Source organism: Aptenodytes forsteri, unplaced genomic scaffold (genome assembly GCF_000699145.1).
Source record: "Aptenodytes forsteri isolate BGI_AS27 unplaced genomic scaffold, ASM69914v1 Scaffold117, whole genome shotgun sequence".
NCBI classification, from domain to species: domain Eukaryota; kingdom Metazoa; phylum Chordata; class Aves; order Sphenisciformes; family Spheniscidae; genus Aptenodytes; species Aptenodytes forsteri.
In genome coordinates, this window is record NW_008795555.1 from 953,698 (window position 1) to 975,428 (window position 21,731).

At 43.8% G+C, this 21,731-nt stretch overlaps 1 protein-coding gene across 3 annotated transcripts in view; it reads left to right on the plus strand.

Annotated features, from left to right (window-relative positions):
* Positions 1-19,115, plus strand: part of FGF13 (fibroblast growth factor 13) — a 229,619-nt gene extending 210,504 nt beyond the window's left edge. For all 3 annotated transcript variants that reach the window (XM_019472815.1, XM_009282134.2, XM_009282133.2), the window contains 2 exons: positions 13,036-13,234; positions 14,496-19,115. In XM_019472815.1, the coding sequence (XP_019328360.1) occupies positions 13,036-13,234; positions 14,496-14,632 (336 nt within the window). In that variant the 3' untranslated portion in view covers positions 14,633-19,115. The remainder of the gene's footprint in view (positions 1-13,035; positions 13,235-14,495) is intronic.
* Positions 19,116-21,731: the final 2,616 nt, after the last annotated feature.

Below are 21,731 nucleotides of genomic sequence, written 5' to 3' on the forward strand. Positions count from 1 at the left end.
TCTGTAGCAGAGATACAAGATTTGGTTTTAAAATCAAGGTGCTCACACCATTCAACTTTTTGTATGATTCAGCAACGAAGATTTCTCTGCACTAGAACCCTTCTAAATCCTTTCACGGAGCTCCCTGTCTGCTCAACAGGTAACACTGTCAGAGAAATTGAGATTGAGATCGAGATGTTAAATGTTCCTCGACTCAAAGTCTCAGGAAATCTGAGAGACTTGCTGGTGCAGATGTGTAAGCCAGGGAGTGGTCATGCCTATGTTTGAATTTAGTATTTTGCTACTTTTTTCTCTGTGAGACAACTCAGAATGGCAACAGCTCTTCTGTCCAAATATTGTCATAGAGAGATCTGCAGCGTTTGGCTCATGGAGCAACTGTTCCACACCATTCCCAGAAATCCGCGATTGCAGTCCAGGCTATCTTAGGTTAGGGTTTTAAATTGCACCTCTCAGAGACATTTGGGTGTCTTCCAAGTTTAAATTAGCTTTGCAAGCGTTTTACCAGGGACTTGTTTCTTCTCTGCTGCTTAGACAATAGCAGCATGGTGTCTCCCAAATGTCTGGCTCCAGAGTAATCTGTTACACAGCCCAGGGGCAGCAGGGAGTCGTGAAACAGCCAAGTGAGAGACCCTCACAAAGTCCGTATCACTGTGTGGGAAAGAAAACAGAGCTTTATAAGCTTATCTCTGTGCTCAGGCTGTCTCTTGGAAGGACGGGGCTTCCTATTAGACTGTTACATTTGTTTTAGAGAAAACTTCCCATAAATCACTGAAAAAGAAAGCATGCATTCCTAACTTCATTAGGACAGTTCTTGGAGGACTGTTAAGAGGACAGATATTATTCAGCCTGGTCTCGATGTTAATGGCATAGCCATATTGTGCAGTGAGGTATTAAAATGTTTGTTTCTTCCTGCATTATGTGGCTTGAAGAGGGCCCCTATTTAGAAGTAACAACTATAAAAACCAAAGACACTGTATTTTGGAGGCAGCTTTGTGGGCCTGTCTGATGTTTCTGTGAGGTTTCCCTGTGGCTCTGCCTGGGCTGGTTTCCGAGGGGCTGATGAGACGTGGAAGTGGCTGTTCGCTGCCCTCCTCGTCTCTCTGAGCTGTTCTGGGGGCGTATTCAGGCTTTGCTGGAGAGCGCACTGCAGTTCGAGCGCTGACTGTAACATGAAGCCTCCCATTTCTCAAGCTACGTGGTGCCCACTTGCTTGTTAGAGCAATGCAGTGTTTTAAATGCTAGTGCACGACTTCCCCGAATGACACATAGGGTCCTGTACCTGTGCCTGTTGCAGAGGAGGTTGGGCTCTGCTCTGCTGCACAGTTTTTCACGTGCAAGCTGCTGGAAAACTTCCCCAAACTTGAATTTCCATTAATTTGACCCTCAAAGTGTTTCTTATGAGAAATGCGTATATGTCATTTACAGAGAGAAATTTAGCCTGTTCTCTGCATAAGTGTCCCTTCTTAGGTGGGGTCTTTACCTGCTGAAGCAAATGTTTTCTGCCAGTCAGCATCAACTCTCAAATAAAGGGTCACTCTTACCTCTCATCCCCCTTGTATAATCCTTGATTATCTTGTTTTTAAAAGTTTTTGCCATCTGAAATCTCTCAAAACCCTCAATTAGCCTGCCATCTAATACAAACAGCCCTCTGACATCCTCTTAGCAGCACATGTTCAATAGCATAATTTAGGGAGCCATGAGGGTGGAGGAATTCCAAAGAGCATCGCCGCTCTATATCAAGAAACAGGGTTTGGCTGCCAGTACTGTCCTGGCACTGTCAAACTACCAAGGTTTGAAAAACATCCATCCATGGCATTCATGAATAAATGGATTGCAGTAAATCAAGCTCATTTGAAAAGGTCTCATTACCATTTGGTCATACAGAAATGCTGGTTTGGTCAGGGTGGAGCTAACCAGCTCCTTGAACCTGTGACATTCCCATTATTATTAAGCTTAATCTTTTTTATTTACACCTCACATTAAGCAAGTAAGCTGAATTAATAGTGACAAATATCAAATAGCCTTGATTTCTTAAAGCAAGACGTGTCTGTTTCTTTGCAGACTACATGAGCATTAGAAAACTAACCAAAATGCAGTCAAGTCATGGGTAGTATTTCCCTTGGTCATAATACCTCTTGGATCAGGTCCCGAAAGAGTCACTGCTTTTGTTCAGTGTAATGACCTGCTTGACTTTCCCGACACTGACATTATCCATGTTAAAAATTAAGCATGCAAGGTAGTGCTTTACAGAATAAAAACCTAATTAATAGGCCTATTAGTTTGGCATTAATATTATTTTTAGGATATAATTCCAGTCCAAAGACTATGCTGCATTTAGAACTTTACGGAGGTTTACAGTGGGTTCCCAAAGCATGTTTAGTAGTATATGGTATAGGTGAGGCACTTCTACGGCAGCGATTCCAGCCCAGGCAGTGCAGAGGGATGGTCTGGGGAGAGAACAGCAGCTGTCTGAGAGCACTGCTAACTGCACAGGAGGAATAACAGCAGACAGGGCACATGCCTTTGCTGAGAACTCCAGCGTAAAAGGACAGTATTGAACGCCAAAGTCTCGGCTAATCCATAGCACCATAAATATGCAACCACATTAATAAAATATACAGGCCAAATGGCAGGGCTGTCCTTCCGTGCAGAATAGACTCTAAGCTGACACTGAAGCAAGGTCCTGTTTGATGTAATGTGGCATTATTTCTTCTCCTGCAGCTCATGCTGTTATTTATCTTCCACTTGCAGCTTCTCGCAGTCAGTGAGCAGAGGCAATTTCTAGTGTGCAGAAAAAGAGCTCGTTCAGCAGCAGCTGCCTCTAAGCGCTGCCTCTGGGGCGGACCCCATCTTTCTTTAATGTCAGCGAGGTGGCTGGTGGTAGTCTGGGGAGGTCTGAGCTGAGCTGAGGCTGTGCTTGGGAGAGCTACCTGCCCAGCCTTTGGGTGGAAGAGCACTGCCTCCACGAGTTTGCCATGAGAAACATAGGGTGGCACCTCACCAAAGCAGCAAAGGACAAGGAGATCACTTCCACATCGATTTACCCGTGATAACTCACAGCAGTTGTACAGACAGGCTTTCAGCCAGGTTGCAGGTTACCACAGAAACAGCATTCCCCGTTATCACTTATTCCCACGGGAAGGACTGTAGCACTTGTTCTGACTGTTGTTCGTTCAGCTGCCCTTCCCCCAAAAAAGAGAAACCTTTGCGTGCTTTTCTTTTTTCCGTAGAATTTTAAGAGCATCCGCTGCTAAAAGGATCGTGTCTCTGCTTGTAATTAAAGAGATGTAGAGCTTGCTGCAAACACTGATTAGATTATTGGTCTTTTAGCACTTTGAGATAAATCTGCATGAATTCATGGGTGACAGTTTGAAGGAGATCTCTTCCATCTCCTTACCCCAGGGCTGATGTCCTGTGTCTAGGATACCGCAGTAAATCCCGCACTCTTCTAATTAGCCCTGCCGCTTCGGCAGAGCCTGTCTGGGGAGCTCCCTGGTGCTAGGAGAGCTGTGACCACTAAAGTGTCAGGGGAGCGTTTGGTGATGCAATGCTCCAGCATCGCTGCCCATCCTCTGTGCCAAGGCCAGGGGTGCCCCGGTGTGGCTGGGGGGGGGGGGTGGGGGCCATATCCCAGGTTACCTGTCTCCCGCAGACTCTTACAGCCCATCTGACTGCAAGCAGCATTTCGGGATGGTATGGCCAAGGCACTCAATGTGGCAGCAGAAAGGTTGTGCTGCCCTTCTTGCCCCGAGCTCCCAGGTGGTGTTTTAACAAACGCGCCTGCTGAACCCCATATCCCAGGTTACCTGTCTCCCGCAGACTCTTACAGCCCATCTGACTGCAAGCAGCATTTCGGGATGGTATGGCCAAGGCACTCAATGTGGCAGCAGAAAGGTTGTGCTGCCCTTCTTGCCCCGAGCTCCCAGGTGGTGTTTTAACAAACGCCGGCCAAGTCACCTTGTTCCAGGAGCAAATTAACCCGTGGCTGCCACCCTGCGCTTTGCAGCCCCCTCCCGCAGACTCTTACAGCCCATCTGACTGCAAGCAGCATTTCGGGATGGTATGGCCAAGGCACTCAATGTGGCAGCAGAAAGGTTGTGCTGCCCTTCTTGCCCCGAGCTCCCAGGTGGTGTTTTAACAAACGCCGGCCAAGTCACCTTGTTCCAGGAGCAAATTAACCCGTGGCTGCCACCCTGCGCTTTGCAGCCCCAGCAGCAGCAGTGTGGGTTTCCCCCAGCGGCAGCGGTCATATAGACAAATACAAGAGTAATTGTGTAAAAGGGCTGCTGGGGCAGGAACGTGTTTTCTTTCTCATCTGCTCTTGCCAGCTCGCAGACATCTCCCCCTCGCAGCAGCCGGGCTGTGACAAAGTGATGTCTCTTCATGCCACAATCATTTGCCTGACGGAGCGACTTTTCCTCGGTGCGTTCTTGCTGCAGCTTGTTGCTGCTCGGTGGAAGATACCAGGCTTTGCATGGTTTCTCTGTTCCCGTGTCCCACTGAGGCAGTGACATGCAAAGCCAAAGGGAGAGCTGGCAGGCAATTAGCAACTCAGAGGAACAAACCACAAGTAGTTCACTCAAAACAAGGCAGTTGCTTTGTCTCCTAAGGCTCAGACTCCTCTTAGTCCTTCAGCATCTCATGCCACTGGCCATGTTCAGCGAATGGCAATGAGCTCAGGGCTTGGCCATTAAAACGAGTGGGATGCAGGGCTGTCTGTAACTGAAAGCAGAACATGGTCCCCATACTTCAAAAGGAGTTTTTCAACTTAGATTTATTTTTTTTAAAAAGTAATGCATGACACACTTAAGTTGAGGACATTCTGCACAACAGCTCTGTCAGAGAGATTTGACAATACCAGGATTTGATATAAATTATAACTGCTAGAAATCTGATTGCAATGGCTGGCAGGTTATCTGTGTAATAATGGGTATGTTATAAAATAGGTTGCTTAGCATCTTTGGGGCTCTCTGCTCTAGTTCTGGGGAAGAAAGCTGTCATATCTGCCTTTTGCTTCCTTCTCCCTTCCTTTAATTTTTAAGCTTGCGTACACTGACTGATCAGAGGGTCAGAAATACCGTAAAATTGGACCATATTTATCAGAGAGACAACTTAAAAGATAGAGAACTTTTGTACGAATGCACAATAGTGAGGCTGAACAGCAAAGACCATTTTACTTTGTAATAAGACAAATGACTGAAAATATCTTACCTCCGTTATGCAACTCAATGGTACAGCCTCTTTTTAAATGTTGTGCTTCAGTTCTGGAAATGATAGAGAAAAAAAATTGAAAGGATTCAGTGAAGGGTAATGAAAATGATTAGAGGCACAGAGAACCTTTCATATGAGGAGAGATTTAAAAAGATTAGGCCCGCTTAGTTAAGACAAGAGATGAATAAGCAGAGACATGACGGAGAGATGTGGGGTAATGAATGGCATAGAAGAGGCACGCTGGGTACTTCTATGTGCTGTTTTCCAAAATTAAAAGCCGAGAGAAGAAAGCTGTAAAAAAGTAAGACAAGAAATTTGCTTACTATAAACAACAACAACGGACACATTTCAAATATGTTTTCCGCAGTGCTGGCTTCACCTGTGGAAGCCACTGTCGCAGGAAATGGAGATAATGAGCTTAGGAAAATCATGAAAAGGATTGGCTGCTCTGGGGAAAATCATGAGCCTATTGAGAGGAAAAGGGAGTTCTCCTGTAGCTTTGAATGGGAGAAGGATTCACCAGTTGGCATGATCCCAAGGCTGCTGAAACGAACCACCAGCCTCGGTGGGCTCTGGGTATTCACACACTACGCACAGCTACCTATGCACGAGGTATAGGTAGTTCAGCTTCAGCTGCCTTTGGTGACGTAAGATGACTTGATTTTTTGTCCAGGTTGAGCAGGCGGGATCTTTCCCAGCATGTTTTCAGGGAGCACATCTTTTCCAACATCCCTGTTTTCTGTAATGTCTGTGCAGGTCACGTATTGAGGCAGCTCTTGCTTTTCAGTTGACCTGCTCGGAGGGTAGCTCTTGATGCTTTGCTCAGCCAGGAAGGTTTAGTTCCTCTGCTTGACTCTCACACAGGAGGGAGGATCGTGGGAAGTTGTAGCAGATCAGATCCAAGGTCCAGCAAGTTCACTGTCCAAAGATGATCAGAGGCACATACCTAGAGAAGAATATGAGATCAGAGTGTGGAAGTACAGCGAAAACGTACAGGATACTTCCATCTCCCATTTTTCAACTGGAGATTACCTTAGTCAGAGGCTATAGTGGTGTTAACCAGTCCTTGACCTGGGAGTGCAGTCCATGAATCGTGGGGCTTTATCATGCAATAAAACCTTTGGCTAGACATTGAGAAAGTTATTCTAATCTTTTTTTTTTAAACCCCAAACCCATGCTTACACTAGTAGAGAAGATCTCTCTCCAAAGAGGCGTAATTGCAGATTAATATATAGGCTTCCCTTTACAGGTTTAGAAGCAGTAACAGGACTTCTGTATGTGTGAAACAATAAAAATTAATTATGATTTTAAAAACAGCTTCTAGGTAATAGTAGGATTGTATCACACAGATTTTCTCTGTTAGTCTGGTTTAGAGCCCTCAGACAACCTGATGGGCACTTGCTGCTTAATGGACCTTCCCAAGTTTCACAAAACAGGCAATGTTTAAAGACTAGTTTCTTCCTTTTATCATATTAGAATTTCACTGATTTTGAACTAGGACTAGCAAATCTGGTGCCCTAAAGCCACAGAAATTAAAAAAGGGTAGGTACAAGCATTAGAAGGTATTAAAATATTTATAGAGGACTTGATCATTCAGGAAATTGCAGAGGTTTTCCTGTACCATGCTTCCAGGATCATCAGGGATGCACATGTTCACTGCAGCTCAGCATTGATGCAGAAGAGAAGCACTTGGGGGCAAAGTGGATCTTCCCTCTTTCTTATTCATATCAAGTAAATTACCTCTCATAACTTCGTGGGCCGGATTAGGAAAGGGGCCTGTGTTTGACATCTGTGAGGTGTTCTCCTGGACATCTTGCAGAACTTTTAAACCACATTACAGGCTTTCTCTAACAGGATTAATTTCCTCTGCAGTAATCAGAAGAGTGTGTTCTTTCTGTATGTATCATGCGCTAGTATCTTGCCCCAATTAAGGAGTGCTTTGGTTAATCAACACAGTTGTAGAAGTGAAGCATCATCAAAAGACAGGGGAACAATAATATGATCATGCATAGTTCCTATCTCAATTAAATTTCAGCATTGTTTACAGTCACTGAGTCTTTTTCCCTGGGGTCATCAGGCGGTACATCCATTCCATGGGCAGAGCATGCTGAGAGGTGACGCAGCAAGCTTTAAATAGGTATTTATTGATGTGCCTAAATGCCACTTAAAAATCTGGGCAAAGATGACTTGAACAAGTGTTCACAACTGAGTCACTGATAAAGCTAGAAAAAGAGTAATGAACAAAACTTAAATCTCTGTATTTGTAATTAATACATTTTCTGCTTCGGTTCACTCTGTGCATTTTTTCCCTGAGTTTGTGCATTTCATTTGCTGCGCAAAGGAACAATGTCAAGGGAATAATTACAGGATCTTTTCAATGCTTTTCTCGTAGATTCAGAGAATACCTAGTGACAACCTGAAACCTTACTCTGGAAATGCTGGATATCCGGCTGCTTCCTTGGGCTCCATTTTACTCTTTCTGGAAGCTTTGTCCTAAATAAATTTACACACCCCTGACAGTTTGTGTTTCACTTGATAAATTCCTGCTGATTGCAGTATCCCAGGCAATTCCATCCTATGGAGTTGTTTGGGATCACCTTCCAGGAAAATTGTGCCTTCCTATCACTCCTGCCAGTAAGTAGGTTTCCTGATGAAAGAATTTAGTGTATCTTTTCTATATAATTTTGAATTTAATTTCTTCTTTACCTGGTCGCATGGCCGGTACACACGCCTTCAGATTGTAGTGAACTCAAGGGGAATTACAGCCTTCCACAAATTCCTGTTCAGCAGTAGTTTTTTGTTCAAGCAGCAGTTAGTTCAGCTTTACAGCACCTCCTGAGGGCTTTGGGCTACCTACGATGTCTTTGTGAGAACTCACCTGGAATAGACGTAGCCAAAATGAAGCTCCTCACTGCGCCGATAGCGCATCTGTCTTCAGAAGCCCACACAGCTTCTGATGAACATGTCTTTTGCCATGACTGGTTGTATGCAGTCACGATTACATGGTCAAACAGTCTTCCTAATTACAGTCCTACAAGACCTGTACATATTCATATATTGTGAGTTGCTCCCACTGAAATCACTAGGATTCCTCAAAATAGGTAAATTTAAGCAAAACGGTCAATATTGTGGGATTGGAACCTATCTGTGGGAACTGTAATATATCTGATCCAGAATAAATTGCTTCAAGATAATTGTAAGTTTCCATTCCTATAGCAAACAGCTTTTGGTGGCTTCACGAAATACCAGTTTCTTCAGAGAATCTTCTCACACTGGTGATCTAAAAGCTGTTATTTCTGATAAAGTTAAAGTTGAATTATTCACATCTTGTGCTGTTGATATCACTGCACATTACTGGGTGATGATCCAGAGGCTACACCCTGGAACTTCACATGCCAAGATGGAGAAAATCAATCTCTGTTAATAAAAAAAGGCAGGCTCAGTGGCGCAGAAAATCACTACTCTGGAGCCTTAAAGAAGCTCCTTCAAAAATTCATGATTATAGAATGGAATGCTGGGCTACATTATAGTCCTGAAAGAAATCAGGATATGAAGGGAAAAAAATCCAATTTTCATTAAGTGGAGAAAATAAAGAATAAATCCCATATGCAGACATAGTCATTGATCACATGGAATATAATTATATGCTCAATATGTAAGAACATTTTCCAAGTTTCCCAAGTACCCAATACTTTTCCCAAATACTTTTCAAAGTTAATTGTTTTTCTTGTTGTTTATTCATGCTCCTAGCACTAAATCCATCTGAATAAAATTTCTGATTGTTCGGGTCAACTGCTGTAGGGTAGCTGCAGGACATTCAACCTATAGTGATATGCAGACATTTAACAAACTCAGTACTGACCTAATGACTTAAACTTACTACTCCATAAAGCATTTGGTGATGTCCCCTGCTGCTGGTATCCACGCTGCAAATACGGTATGCAATAAATAGCAGAGAGCAAACATCTTTGCCCTCCTACGTGCACTGTGCCTACAGCCATCCTGATGAGAAGCTTCTATAATATGACAGAAACTTGAAGACACTAAATACCTTCTTTAAAGCACATTTCCTATTTTCTGTCTACGGGAAGTCTGAATTCCTGCATCACGATCATTTGGGGGCCAGAAGAATTAATATTCAGTCTTGCAGTGTAGGTGGGTGTGATGGCTGATAATTTGGATGGTCTTTGGCTTGAAACACGGCTTTTGCACAATTAGAGCAGGAAGAATTCCAGCTTCGCTTTTACAGTACTTTAGCTTTCAGCCTTGGCATACCCGTAATGCAGTATTTGTATGGAAGAGACTGGATTATTTTAGATGTAATCTAGTCAGCTGCCTGGAAATACAGCCACTCTCAGTGTATGCTACAAGGCCTTTTTACCATATTACCATACACCAAATTATTATTTTTAATTATTTTTCACATATTTAATGCAGCTGCAGATCTATTCATGAAGAAACATTTCAGTAGTTCAGCTGATCAGCTCAAAACCAAGAAGCTCCTGACAGTTCATCTTGCTTACTTAAGCATGGCTGAGTCATGACTACAGTGAATCCAGCACTTTCTTTAACTTTTATTTATTCATTCATTCTTTCATTCCCTCATTCATTGTTAGGGTGCATGTGTGAGGGGCTTGGTGAGTGCAATATACTGTCATGTGGGTGCCATCATCCCTGACTTCTGAGGGATGATTGAAATATTACTTCACACAAATACCTATTTTTCATGGTTTGCATAACAATATATTCATAACATTGGACTTCTCAGAACTCATTCGAATTATTTTCATTGCAAAGATGGACAAAGAGGACAGCTGAGAGACAGGAAAAAACTGGTTTTAGGATTCAACACTTATTTATAAATTTCATCATCCCTGACTTCTGAGGGATGATTGAAATATTACTTCACACAAATACCTATTTTTCATGGTTTGCATAACAATATATTCATAACATTGGACTTCTCAGAACTCATTCGAATTATTTTCATTGCAAAGATGGACAAAGAGGACAGCTGAGAGACAGGAAAAAACTGGTTTTAGGATTCAACACTTATTTATAAATTTTCAATAGGATTGACTAGATGACCTGGAAAAGATCAGTTTTAATTGGGGCACTCAGCCCTCTCCCAACTTTAACTTGCACTTCCTCAGTACATTATTAAAGAATTTGCCAGCAAAGAAAACATAATGGCCATTTTGCACTTGCTGCTCCGCACTGTATTTTGAACTGATGTGCTGATAGAAGCCCTGTCCATACCCAGTTAGGTTGGCACATGGACACGCCAAGCTCAGAAAAGTACATTTTAATTGTAATACCCCAAATCAGGAGCACATTTGCTAGCATTCCTCATTCAGAGCTTCCCTTTCCAGTTCTCCTCCCTGGCTTTTTTTAACGAGTAGGAAAGACACACGTTGGATTAAACTAAAGGCAAGTGATGGGTGGGAACAAACACTTGCAAAAAGTAAGCAGCTGCTTAGTATTCAGGAGCAAGCAGAGCACTTCAGCTTCTGCAAACAGCTCATGTGGGATCAACTTTTATTTGGCAAGGAGGATGCCTTTCCCACCATGCAGCACCTTTCTGACGCTGCAGCCGTAGCTGAGGAATTAACCAGATGTCAGTCAAGCAAAGGAGCACAATTCTGTGCCAAGCCAGTCAGGTGAATGAGGTGGTCTGCTTTAGTGCCGGAAAAATTGGGAGGGAATTTGGCGTGGTAACCGAGCACATTACAGAGAGGTGTCTTTGTTTCCGTGCCCCGCTGATTGTTGCAAGTAATCACCACTGTGGTAGTAACTGCTGAACTGTGGGATGCTCCAGAGGGGGGATTGCTGTCTGTGATGCTCTTGGGGGATGGCCGTCAGGCTGGTGCGCGCCATCAGGCTGGTGTCTGGCTGTACGTGGGCGCAGCTGCAAACTCACTTATAGCAGCACAGGGCTTCCACCACGGCTTGTTATCACAAGCCTCACAGCCGAGGGAAAAATCAGGGGTGAAGGAGTTTTTTAGCGTCTGCCTTTCTGTCTCCCCACTCTGTTTCAAGGGACTCTGCAGGCTGTTGGCTCCTGCTGCTCATACCGAGGTTAACTTGCTTCCTAAGGGAGCCAGAGTAAATGTTGTGGTTCTGTTTGCAATCTAACCCTCTGCTGCTGTGTACAAGCAGGCCTTCTGTACCCGAAACAGCTCCAACTTACTGTACATAAACTATAATGTTCCAGTGGGAGCACTGTAGTTTTCCATTTTGCTGCTAATTGGATGATACACTTGTAATAGTCTTTGTTAACATGGCTAGCGCTGGGCAGGGTACAGTGGCGGAAGGCTTTTATTTAGAAATCTTGCAAAATGCAGTGCCTGTCCCCATTTGACAGCAATTGAAACCAATCGTCAATTAACTAAATAACAGCCAATTAGCTTGAAGAAAAAAAGAAGAAAATTGCTTACTTCACACTCTTTGTTGAAGCAAACGCCAGTCAGAGGATGGGAGGTTTTTTTCTTTTTCCTATGAGAAGACAAAATGGCAAAAGATGTGCAGAAAATGCACAGTGGGGTTTTTTTTTTAAATACCATCTTTTTCTCACACAAGAATATTTGAGAAACTAGCTCCTGAGACATTTAATTTCCTTTGATTTTTTAAAATCAAAATTACAATCATTATGCAAGCACAATTTTTCCTCCTTTCTTTCACGCTGCTGTAGGATACTTTAAGCACAAGGGCAGCCCCACTGAAGCTGGCTGCCTTCATAAGGAAAGACCAGCAGACAGCTGGCTGCTGTGCGGTGCGACGACAGGCAGGACTGTGATATTAACATTTGCATCACCAGACCAAGCCCTTCCTCTTTCATATTTAATGGACTTTTAGGGGTCCATAGGTGAGACGTTGTCAGAACTTTTAACGTTAAAAAACCTGAAGCACCCAGAGGCGTTAGGAAGCAGCTGAGTGGTGCTGTCAGGACTGGCATTTTGGTCTTAGGTCCCTCCAAGACCCATGTTTCATGTCTGTATCCTTTTTTGAATCTGGGCAATAGTGTCAAAAGGTATTGATTGAGTCAAGACCATTGCACAGTGAAAGCCAGTCACACCACTGGCAGGAAGAAAAAGTCTCTCTCCTGGATTATTGCTCTTCATTTTAACTGTCAGCCCAATACCGTCTCCCCAAAAGAAGCAGTGCAATTCAACATAAAGACTAAAGCTTGATCCTGTATGCTTTCAGCTGTGGTACCGTTAAACTCTTGCCAGTCCCGGAGCAGAGGCTAATGTCTGCATGGGTCTCTGACAGCTGGGCTTTCAGTGGATGATACGCTGGGCAGAGAAAGAGCATAGATTAGACCAAAGAGGCAGCTGCTACAAGCTAACTTAATATTGCTGGGTTAGTAAGAGATGACCATTTACTCATGGCATCCTGGCTTTGAATTTTTATTGCACTTTCCTCATAAGCAGTTAAGGCCAGCAGTTAATGCACAAAGGCATTACGTGGCCTCGCTTCTCGCCTGTGGGGCTGGACCACAGCTGGTTCCTTGGGGTTGACATCAGGGCTGCGTCTGCCTAATGTCCATTAGTTGCATCAATCAATATTTCTTCACTTAGACTTTTTACTCATTGTTCAAAAAGATTTGGTTATGCTACTTTGAGCTGCTCACAGCGTCATTTCACGGGTTTCAAATTGTGTTACTCTTTTGTTAATACTTTTAGGGCCCATGTTTCATAATTGGATAGTGGAGGGTGAAAGGTATATCTTTTAACCGTCGGGAAAGCAATGAATATTGGATGCTTTTTCATTAACTGATGTGAGATTCAGCACTGCACATACTGATCTGTTACTCTCTTACAGGAACATTTCACACCTGAATGCAAGTTCAAAGAATCAGTATTTGAAAACTACTATGTGACGTATTCTTCAATGATCTACAGACAGCAACAGTCTGGCCGGGGTTGGTATTTGGGTCTTAACAAAGAAGGAGAAATAATGAAAGGAAACCACGTGAAGAAAAATAAACCTGCAGCACACTTTCTTCCAAAACCATTAAAAGGTAATTGCTTGGGTTTGCTCCGTCTATCTGAACTGACATTATCTTATGTCAGAGATGTTTAATTGCTGTGCATACACATTTGAAGGGTTCAGCTACTTATATAACAGGAGCATAATGTTCTGTAACACACTGTTAATCTAACCAGAGCTGCTTTTTTTAGGTTTCTCTACGTTACCTCTGCATTTCTCTCATCTAACCAAATACGCGTATTAGTTTCTTTGTGCCCAAAGCCCACAGTGTCTCCATTATAGATAACGAAGGCTCTACCTGGAATGGCTCAAACATCTGCTCATAGGCCACCAGCGACTTGCTGTAGAGCTTGTCATCTGTGCTTTATGTTACAGGATGTTTGTGTGTCTGTTTTTGCCTGAGATAAAATTCTAAGATGCGGTGCTTATTAAACCGCAATTAATGCGGCATCAGCATACGACATTAAAGGTAATAATGCATGTGGCGTACGTATACTGCTGTGTATTAAAAGCCGGGACGTACAATCATCCCGGTTAACTGAAGGATCTGAATCAGGACTGTGGTCAGACTTGGCTCCCTCTCTGGTCAATGCAAAGAGGGAGATCTCAGTCGATGTATGGAGGTGCTCCTTTTCTCCAGAAGAACTAGCTTCCATATGCTCCTTCCTTAAGAGGAATGAAGCCTTCTACTTCTGGGTTATGCTCTTAGATAGGCTTTATGGCAGTGTCATTTTGAAATCAGAGAGGATATTTCAAAGGTGCATAGCCCTGGGTGGATGCTGGACTAGTTTGGCAGTCTACATTTAGGACTAGGTGTTAGGCAACTGATGTCAAGATTGATCCTCACTTCTAATGTGTGTGGAAACAAAGGAAAAGAAGACTGAAAATCCATTTTCGCACCCAGCTGCTTAGGCTAGGTATACAAGTCACAGGTCGAATCACAGCTGTCGACAGTGCTACTTCACCATTAATAAGGAAATGTTGATTTATATCAGCTTAGGTCTATCTTGCAGAGTTTTGCAAGTGCAGTGGGTAGGTGGGTGATTTAACCGGGAGAGGGAGGGAGCTGTGGTTTTTCCCTTCTCTAAAATGTCATTCCCTTGAAGAGGACCTCAGAGGTTCTTAGGGAGTGTTTGAAATGGAAGAGGTCTCCTTGCCATGTTTCTTTCATTCACTCCTTACATTGCATATTGCTGAATGAAAAATCCCAACGTTTCGCAGCCAGACTTTGCACCCACAGACTGAGTAGCCCGTAACGTGTGCTGATGTGCTGCCTCTTTTTTGCTTTGCAGTGGCCATGTACAAAGAGCCTTCTCTCCACGATCTCACAGAGTTCTCAAGATCTGGAAGTGGGACCCCAACAAAGAGCAGAAGTGTTTCAGGAGTGCTAAATGGGGGTAAATCCATGAGCCAAAACGAGTCAACGTAGCCAGGTTCAGGCAAGCCAAGTGCTCTCTAAACAGAACCTTACCTCTGGATGCAGTTGAATTCTTACTAGCAGTCTTTCATCCAAACGTTCAATTGCCCAGGACAAGCCACCGAACTTGCATAGGTCACTCGTTTATCAGCCATTAGATCTACTGGTTGTCAGAGGATATACCCCAATAATGTAGAATATGCTTGTGCATATCACAAGGCACTTGGATAGCCAGCAAACATAACTGCGGAATAAATCTCGGAGAAGAAATGTCCAGCTCTTTCTCTCTCTCTCTTTTTCTCTCTCTCTTTCTCTCTCCCCCCCCTATGCTTTGTGGAATACGAAACAAAAACATTTCACAGCATTCACTGCTGATAAGAATTTGCTTTCCAACTCAGAAAAAGACCACTTTTGCTCTTCAAAGGAAATTTTAATGCTTGTATGTTTTATAGGGGCAAACGAAAAACAAATATGTAAACTCTGTTGTTTCCTTGGCTTACCGTTTTATATCTAAGGCTTGATAAAAAATGTATCCTTTAATTTGGAATAGTGCAACTTTTTGATTTCTGAACTCCAATGGGTCTTTAAAGCTATGTCTTTAAAAAAATAATTAAAAATTCAGGGTTGGAACTGAGAGTTGGTGTCTCAGGCTCAAGCAAACAGTGTTCTTGTGGTTTTAAACACAATGAAATATAAATTTTTATAGATTTGTAGTTTCTGGTAAAGTTCTTGTGCTAACCCCAGTCTGTAGGAATTGAGTTGTTTTGTTATCCCAAGTGGAAGGTAACAGAAAGGGATAAAATTATCCTCCAGTGTAGATTTCTCTTAATTCCATTTTGTGTGTCATGTTAAACTATTGTTGTGGCTTCTTTTCTAAAGACAGAAACTGTGGAATTAAGGTGACTTAATTTTTTTATAAGAAACGTCTTATTTGTAAAAGTCCTTCTTTCACTGTAACGGGCACGTGAATATTGTGTAGGAGGAAGCGTTAGGACAGGTTACCCCTAAACAACATATACTTATACATGCTATTGGAAACAATTGTTTAAAAAATGTAGTTAGGTTTCCATTTAGGTCATCATGTCTGTTGCATGGGAGAAAGTTGGAATATTGGCATAGAGTTGCATGATGTGTAAGATTTTGTGCATTAATCATCGTTGGATTCTGTGCTCCAAAACTGACATAGTTCTGTACAGGCAGCTTTCTGCCTCGTACAAAAGAGTTGTTTATTATTTGTTGTATACACAACCATGCACTGAATAAACTATTTATATTAAGATGTACTTTTTAAAAAAGCTTGTTTGATTATATGATGTACCTCCACGATCAATTTCAAGGGAAAGGGTTGGCAGTTAAATTATAAAGTTATAAAAGATGCTGTAATTCATGTTCAAAATCTTTCTATGTAATGGGTGATTCCCCTGTAATGCCGTACACTATACAAATGAGAACATGTTCTTTCTTTTGGGTATTGTTAGAACTGGTCTTACATGCCCAGCCGAGATACTCAAAACATGGTGATGATTAAGTGCCAAAAGTCTCGGTAATGGCCCCTCTGCTGTGCGCTGCTGGAGCCCCAGTGAGTTGCACTCCTCTGCTTTGAGCTTCTCCAGCTTCTCCGTGTCTGCCCTCCCTGTTAGACTTCCTTAGTGCAGCCGCGTAGCACTACCTCGCAGCACACCTCCCCACAGCCCTCGGTACGGGGGGTCCCAAAGAGAGCCGGTAAGTCAAGCGCTGCTTGTGCCAGAGTGGCACCTTGAGGATGCTCAGAGTTTGCTGTGCATCACTGCAGGTACACTTTAGGAGCCAGCTTTATCTGGTCTCGAGGAAAAAGGCTCCTACGCCTCCTGCCTTTGTGCACGTGCTCTGGAGAGAAAATGTCCCTCTTTCCTGCCTTTTCTCTCCAAAAACATCAGTGAGAACTTTTCTCATCTATAACATCCAGGCAGCTCTGACAGGTGAGCTTCACTCATCAAGGTGTTTCAAGAAGTCCTGGGAGGAACAAGTTCTCACCATGGGTAGCTGAAGAACCAGTTCTGGAAGGTAATAATGGGAATTGGAGGCAAAAAGCTACATATAAATGTTAGCCTGAAATTAACATCAGGTATTCTGCTGTCTGCTCTGTGTCCCTCACACTTGACCAAGCTGGAATTAGACCTCAGACCAGGCTGGGACAATGGGGTTTTTTTAAAGGTTGGGGCTGAAAGAGGAGGGAAGGAGATTATGTTTCAGATGAAACCCCTAGATTTGTTGTTTTGTGGCAAATAGTAGGCAAAGAGCTCCGGCTTGCTGAGCTCCCATATTGGAGCAGGGTGTTGCCCTCCCAAATACCACCATCTTGCTGGCCTTCAGAGGGCCTGGGGGTCCTCAGCTCTCCCCTTCCAAAGGGTGAAGAAGGTGGGAGCACAACCAATGCCATAGAAATCCTTAAAAATTGAAGATGTGGCTGTGATTGCTCCAGAGATTTTGATAACTCAGTGAGTCTGGAGCACCTGTTCCCTTCAAGTGCTATGCCCTCGTGGAACATTTCTCTTAACCCTCCCAACCCCAAACATCAGACTTATTGAGGTGCATGTTCCAAAAAAGGAGTCCGAGTGCCTTAGGAACATAAAACCTGATTAAAAATAGGCATATTTGTGGCAAAGCTAGTTAGATACATCGTTCAATGCTGAGCATTTACTATCCTAAAGATAACTGGAGGTCTGCTGCTTTGCTTTATAGCTGCAATCTTACTGTTGTTCCCCGTCCCCATTACATCCAACCTTGAAGGTCAACTGCAGTGAAAGAAAAATGCTCATCTCACAAATTGCCCTTTCTGAGGTCTGTAGTCTGACCCATCTTTCATATTGACGTTGGCATCAGCTGTGAGCGTTCACTGCCAAGTCCCTAGTTTCAAAGTGGGCTAACAAAGCCCACTCTTGGATTGAGAGGAGAAGAGAGATACGGTAGACAGACGAGCCATAAGTAGCTGGTTTTGACAATTATGTTAAATTTCTGACAAACCTGTTCCAACAATAGTTTTTCCTTCAGGGTATTGTGGACTGAAAGGAGAATACTCTTGATAGAGTCCTGACAGTAGACAAAAGCTCATGTACACTATGGGCAAAGTGGGGGATAATGCCCAGGGTTTTACATGAAGTCTCTGGAGCCACAGACTGAGATTTAATAAGGAGAAAGAGTTAAATGTGCCTCCGCAGACAGTGAAATGAAGGTGATACTCTGACCCAGCCAGCAAAGACCCTTGGGTAGACAAGAATGTGGCTTCAGCAGAGGACCAGATTTAGGAGCCAGACTCTAGAGCGTTTACTTATCCTTCAGCACCCATAAATTAAAAAGTCAAACAGATGACTCCTGGATAATACCTTCCTTTAAGAAATCTGCTAGGTGTTGGAAAAATGTCCATGTTGTCTATCAAAAGAAAACTTAGAGCCACTTTGCTCTGCCACACGCACAGTGGCAGAGTGCAGTAAGATGCACACCTGGAATGAGGACAAAGCCCGGGGGCTGGTATGAAACCAAGCCCCGCACTGGCTGTGAGCCACTAACCATCTGCAGAAGGCTTGGTCTCAGGCCCTTCTGTTATTGCCAATGTGATGGCTGATGCCTTTCATCTGCCATTTCTCTTGTCCCTGCCTCTCCACCAATGCTGCCCACGCTCCGTGTGGTGTACCACGGGCCTGGAGTTGGCTCAGGAGGTGCAAAACTGGCACAGTAGCTTTCTGATTCACCTGGGCTTCACTTGGCAAAGCCCTGAGCCACCGCAGGGGCTGTGCAGAGACCTTATGAAAGGCTGACAAATACTACCTGCCAACCCAAAAGAAAACAGGTCACCCATGAAATTGGGAGGAATACTGCTAGGAGCACAACAATTATGAGGCAAAACTGCCGCCTTTTTGTGATCCACCTGTCAGAGCTGCTTTCTCGGAGGTCTCTGCAGGGGACTCAGTCACTGCCTGCTTGGCCTGGTTTTGGGGTGAGGGAGGGTGGGAAGAGCTCTTCTCTGTATCACAGAGATCTTTCTTTTTTCTTCTTCTTTTTTCTTTTAATTTACCTCGTGCTACCTCATAGCATGGTTGTATCTCCATAGCCACTTGCTCAGCCATGTTCATCGCTGGCACGATGGAAGACAATTCCCTACTTGGGGAAAATATCTCCCAAGTTATCCCAGGGAAGAACGGTGCGCCTCCTGCAGCACCGTCTGGTGTCCCCACCACTGGTTTCCAGCCCACGGGCCAGATTTTCCGGTGGGATAAAGATGGTGTTACAAGCTCAGGGATGCTGTGGTACGCCAGGCCTCTCCCCAGCTGAGCACCAGCACGAAAGCCAGGTCTGGCAGAGCTCTGCTGTGTCTTGAGTATCTCTGCGTGGAGACCAGAGCCAGCTCTAACAGGTTTAAATGTCTCCCTGACAAATCTATGACCAGGACACTTTTGCAGGACAGAATCTGTACGTAACAACCTCCTCTCTCCTAATAAATGATTCTCTCTAAAACAGACTCCCTCTTGTCTGGGCTCTGAATTTTACCACTGCAGGTATTTAAGGGTTCTCACTCCAGCACTGGTGCGTTACACCATTAACTTTCCTTGGCATATAGACCCCTCTGTGCTAACATTGTCCTTTTCCTATGTCTTCTTGAACCAGAGAGGGGCAACTTGAACGGTCAAGACAAGACCACCACAGATGGATCCTTCAGTTGCTGTAGCCTCGCCATGGTCCATGGAGGACACAGAAAGTGTGATGCATTTTACCAGCTCAGGAAATGGCTACTCTAAATATTGGAGCTCAGTTTCCTACACAGTGTGAGACCAAGACAAAAACCACCATGGTTTTGTCTGACTTTGGCTCTGCAAAAATGACATAAAAGAATGGTAGAAAGCCTATTTAAAATAAATTGGTTTCTTAGGAAAAAAGCTCTGCCATGCAATTTACCCTGAATAACACCATCTTTGGGCTTTTTTTCAGCTCTTTTTAGGGGAAGATGTCCTTGACAACTTAAAATTCCCAACTCAGATCATGGGTAAATTTTTAAGAAATTCTCTTCCCTGGCATGAGTGAGCAGAGCTGTGGGGCCCTGTTCTTTCCTAGCAGGTTGGCACCGAGGTTCATGCCTTTTGGAGAGCAGGATCCTGAAACAAGCTGGGTTTGCTGGTGCATGATGGCTTTTATTGCTTATCGGCTCCAGTAGCAGAGCCTACCCTGCTTTGGGAACATGCCACGTCAGTCTGGGGGGCACTCAATCACCCTGCCCTTCTGCAGCTCCTCTCATGGGGAAGTTTAAATATTAAAGGAAAACCCAAATTTGAAACACGTTTTACATTAATCAGAGAAATTGAAGTAATAAATTATTCCATCTCATCAGGAACTGGAAGACAGTTTATAAGGTTCTCTTCAAAGATCATTATTAATGATTTGGAAGTTAAGATTCTTAAATACCATGTATGGAAAATTACTTTCAAGCACCTGTAGGCCTAATCTTTTCCTCACATATGTTTGGCATTTCTCACCTAAATTCAACAACTGGAGGGGCAGGACAAATGCTTTCATCTCCCATGGGTTTCTCAGCATCGCACATCGCACACTCCTTTTCTGAGCTTGTCCCCTTGCCGAGGACAGGGTCACAGGTCCACCCTCCGCCAAGGCCATCACATTTGTAGGTGGAGGAAGAGTTGTCCCTGTCCTGGCATCTGTAGTGCACAGGGCTGGTTGATTTGATGAGATGTTGATCAGGGCTGATCTGAGCTGTCAATGGCATATTTTGGGGGGGGACACAGCCTACTGGCACGTCTCTTTTACACTCGGTCTTTGCTCCTGCGTGGAGATGTCTCGGTTCAGAGCGTGCTCCCAGGGGAGCCTGGGGTGAATTCGGGGGCTTTGCACTGAAAAGAACTGCTCAGGCACTGACGGCAAAATGCTGCTTGCTGTGGCTGAACGGCCGTGGCGGCAGCAGCGCTGGGAGGACCATGGCTGGCGCCTGTTAAAATTAATTCATTAGTGAATAGACTGCAAAGCTCTGAAAAGTAATTTGTCATGATTCGTCACCCACACCTTAAAGAAAACTAAGGCACAAACAAAAGCCCTATCCAACTGGGGTGAGCAGATCATTCTTTTGCCCTTCCTTTGTGTATTGATTTAATTCAATTATTGGACCCAGTTCTACAAAGCAAGGCCCTGCACTTGGAGTGGGGGCACGGACTCCATTGTCCAAACCTTTGCAGCAGGGAAGTTTCATATAGACAAGAACTCAGAGCTCTTTTAGTGTTTTCAAACAATACTGTATATGTTTTGAAGAAAACCATAGTGAGGTCTGAGCCAAAGTCAGTGAAAACTGTCTTCTCTTTTTCCTACTGTGAGCTCAGGATCAGCCCTGCAAACAAAACCTCAGGGAGACAAATCTGTGGAAGGAAAGGTTTTCAGACACCGTCTCAAGGGGAACAGGAAAAAGAAAAGGTAGAAATGAGTTTACATGAATTAGTGTTGTACTCAGAAACCCTCCAAAGGACACTCGGAGCATCCCTGGTGCTGCACACACAGGTGTTCCAGGGAAGGGGTAATGGGAATAAAATGTCAGAAGGAAAATGACTCTTGTTCAGGGATATTTCTGGTGACAGTGGCTTCACCACACATTCCTCCAGGTCACTGTTTAGCTCTACCAAAGGTGTTTTAGAGCAATGAAGTAGAAGTTTCACTTTCCTTACGATGAACAGGACAAGGCCAATAAAGGGAGGTGAAGGAGGGGATGGAGCCTAAGGATCAGAAAGTGGGACACGTTCTCCGTGAGAGGCAACAAAACCACTGCCACTCATTGAGTTTAGCAGGACTTAGCTCACACCCTGACCCACGACCAGTACGGCAAAGTAATATGGCAAAGTTCAGACTCCTCTGTTGTGGATGTCTCAAGGCCTGATCCTAATCTCGGTTGCAGAATACACCACGGACTCCAGTAAGTCCGGAGTCCCATGCTGATTTGAAGTACCTTTATCTAGACCAGCAATTCACCCTATTGCTGAAGGACCTTAGATGCTACCTCATGCGTAAGTATGTTACAGTGTTAATCTATGAAATATTTTTAGATAACAAAATTAACCGGTTCAAAACTTAATTAATCCTATTT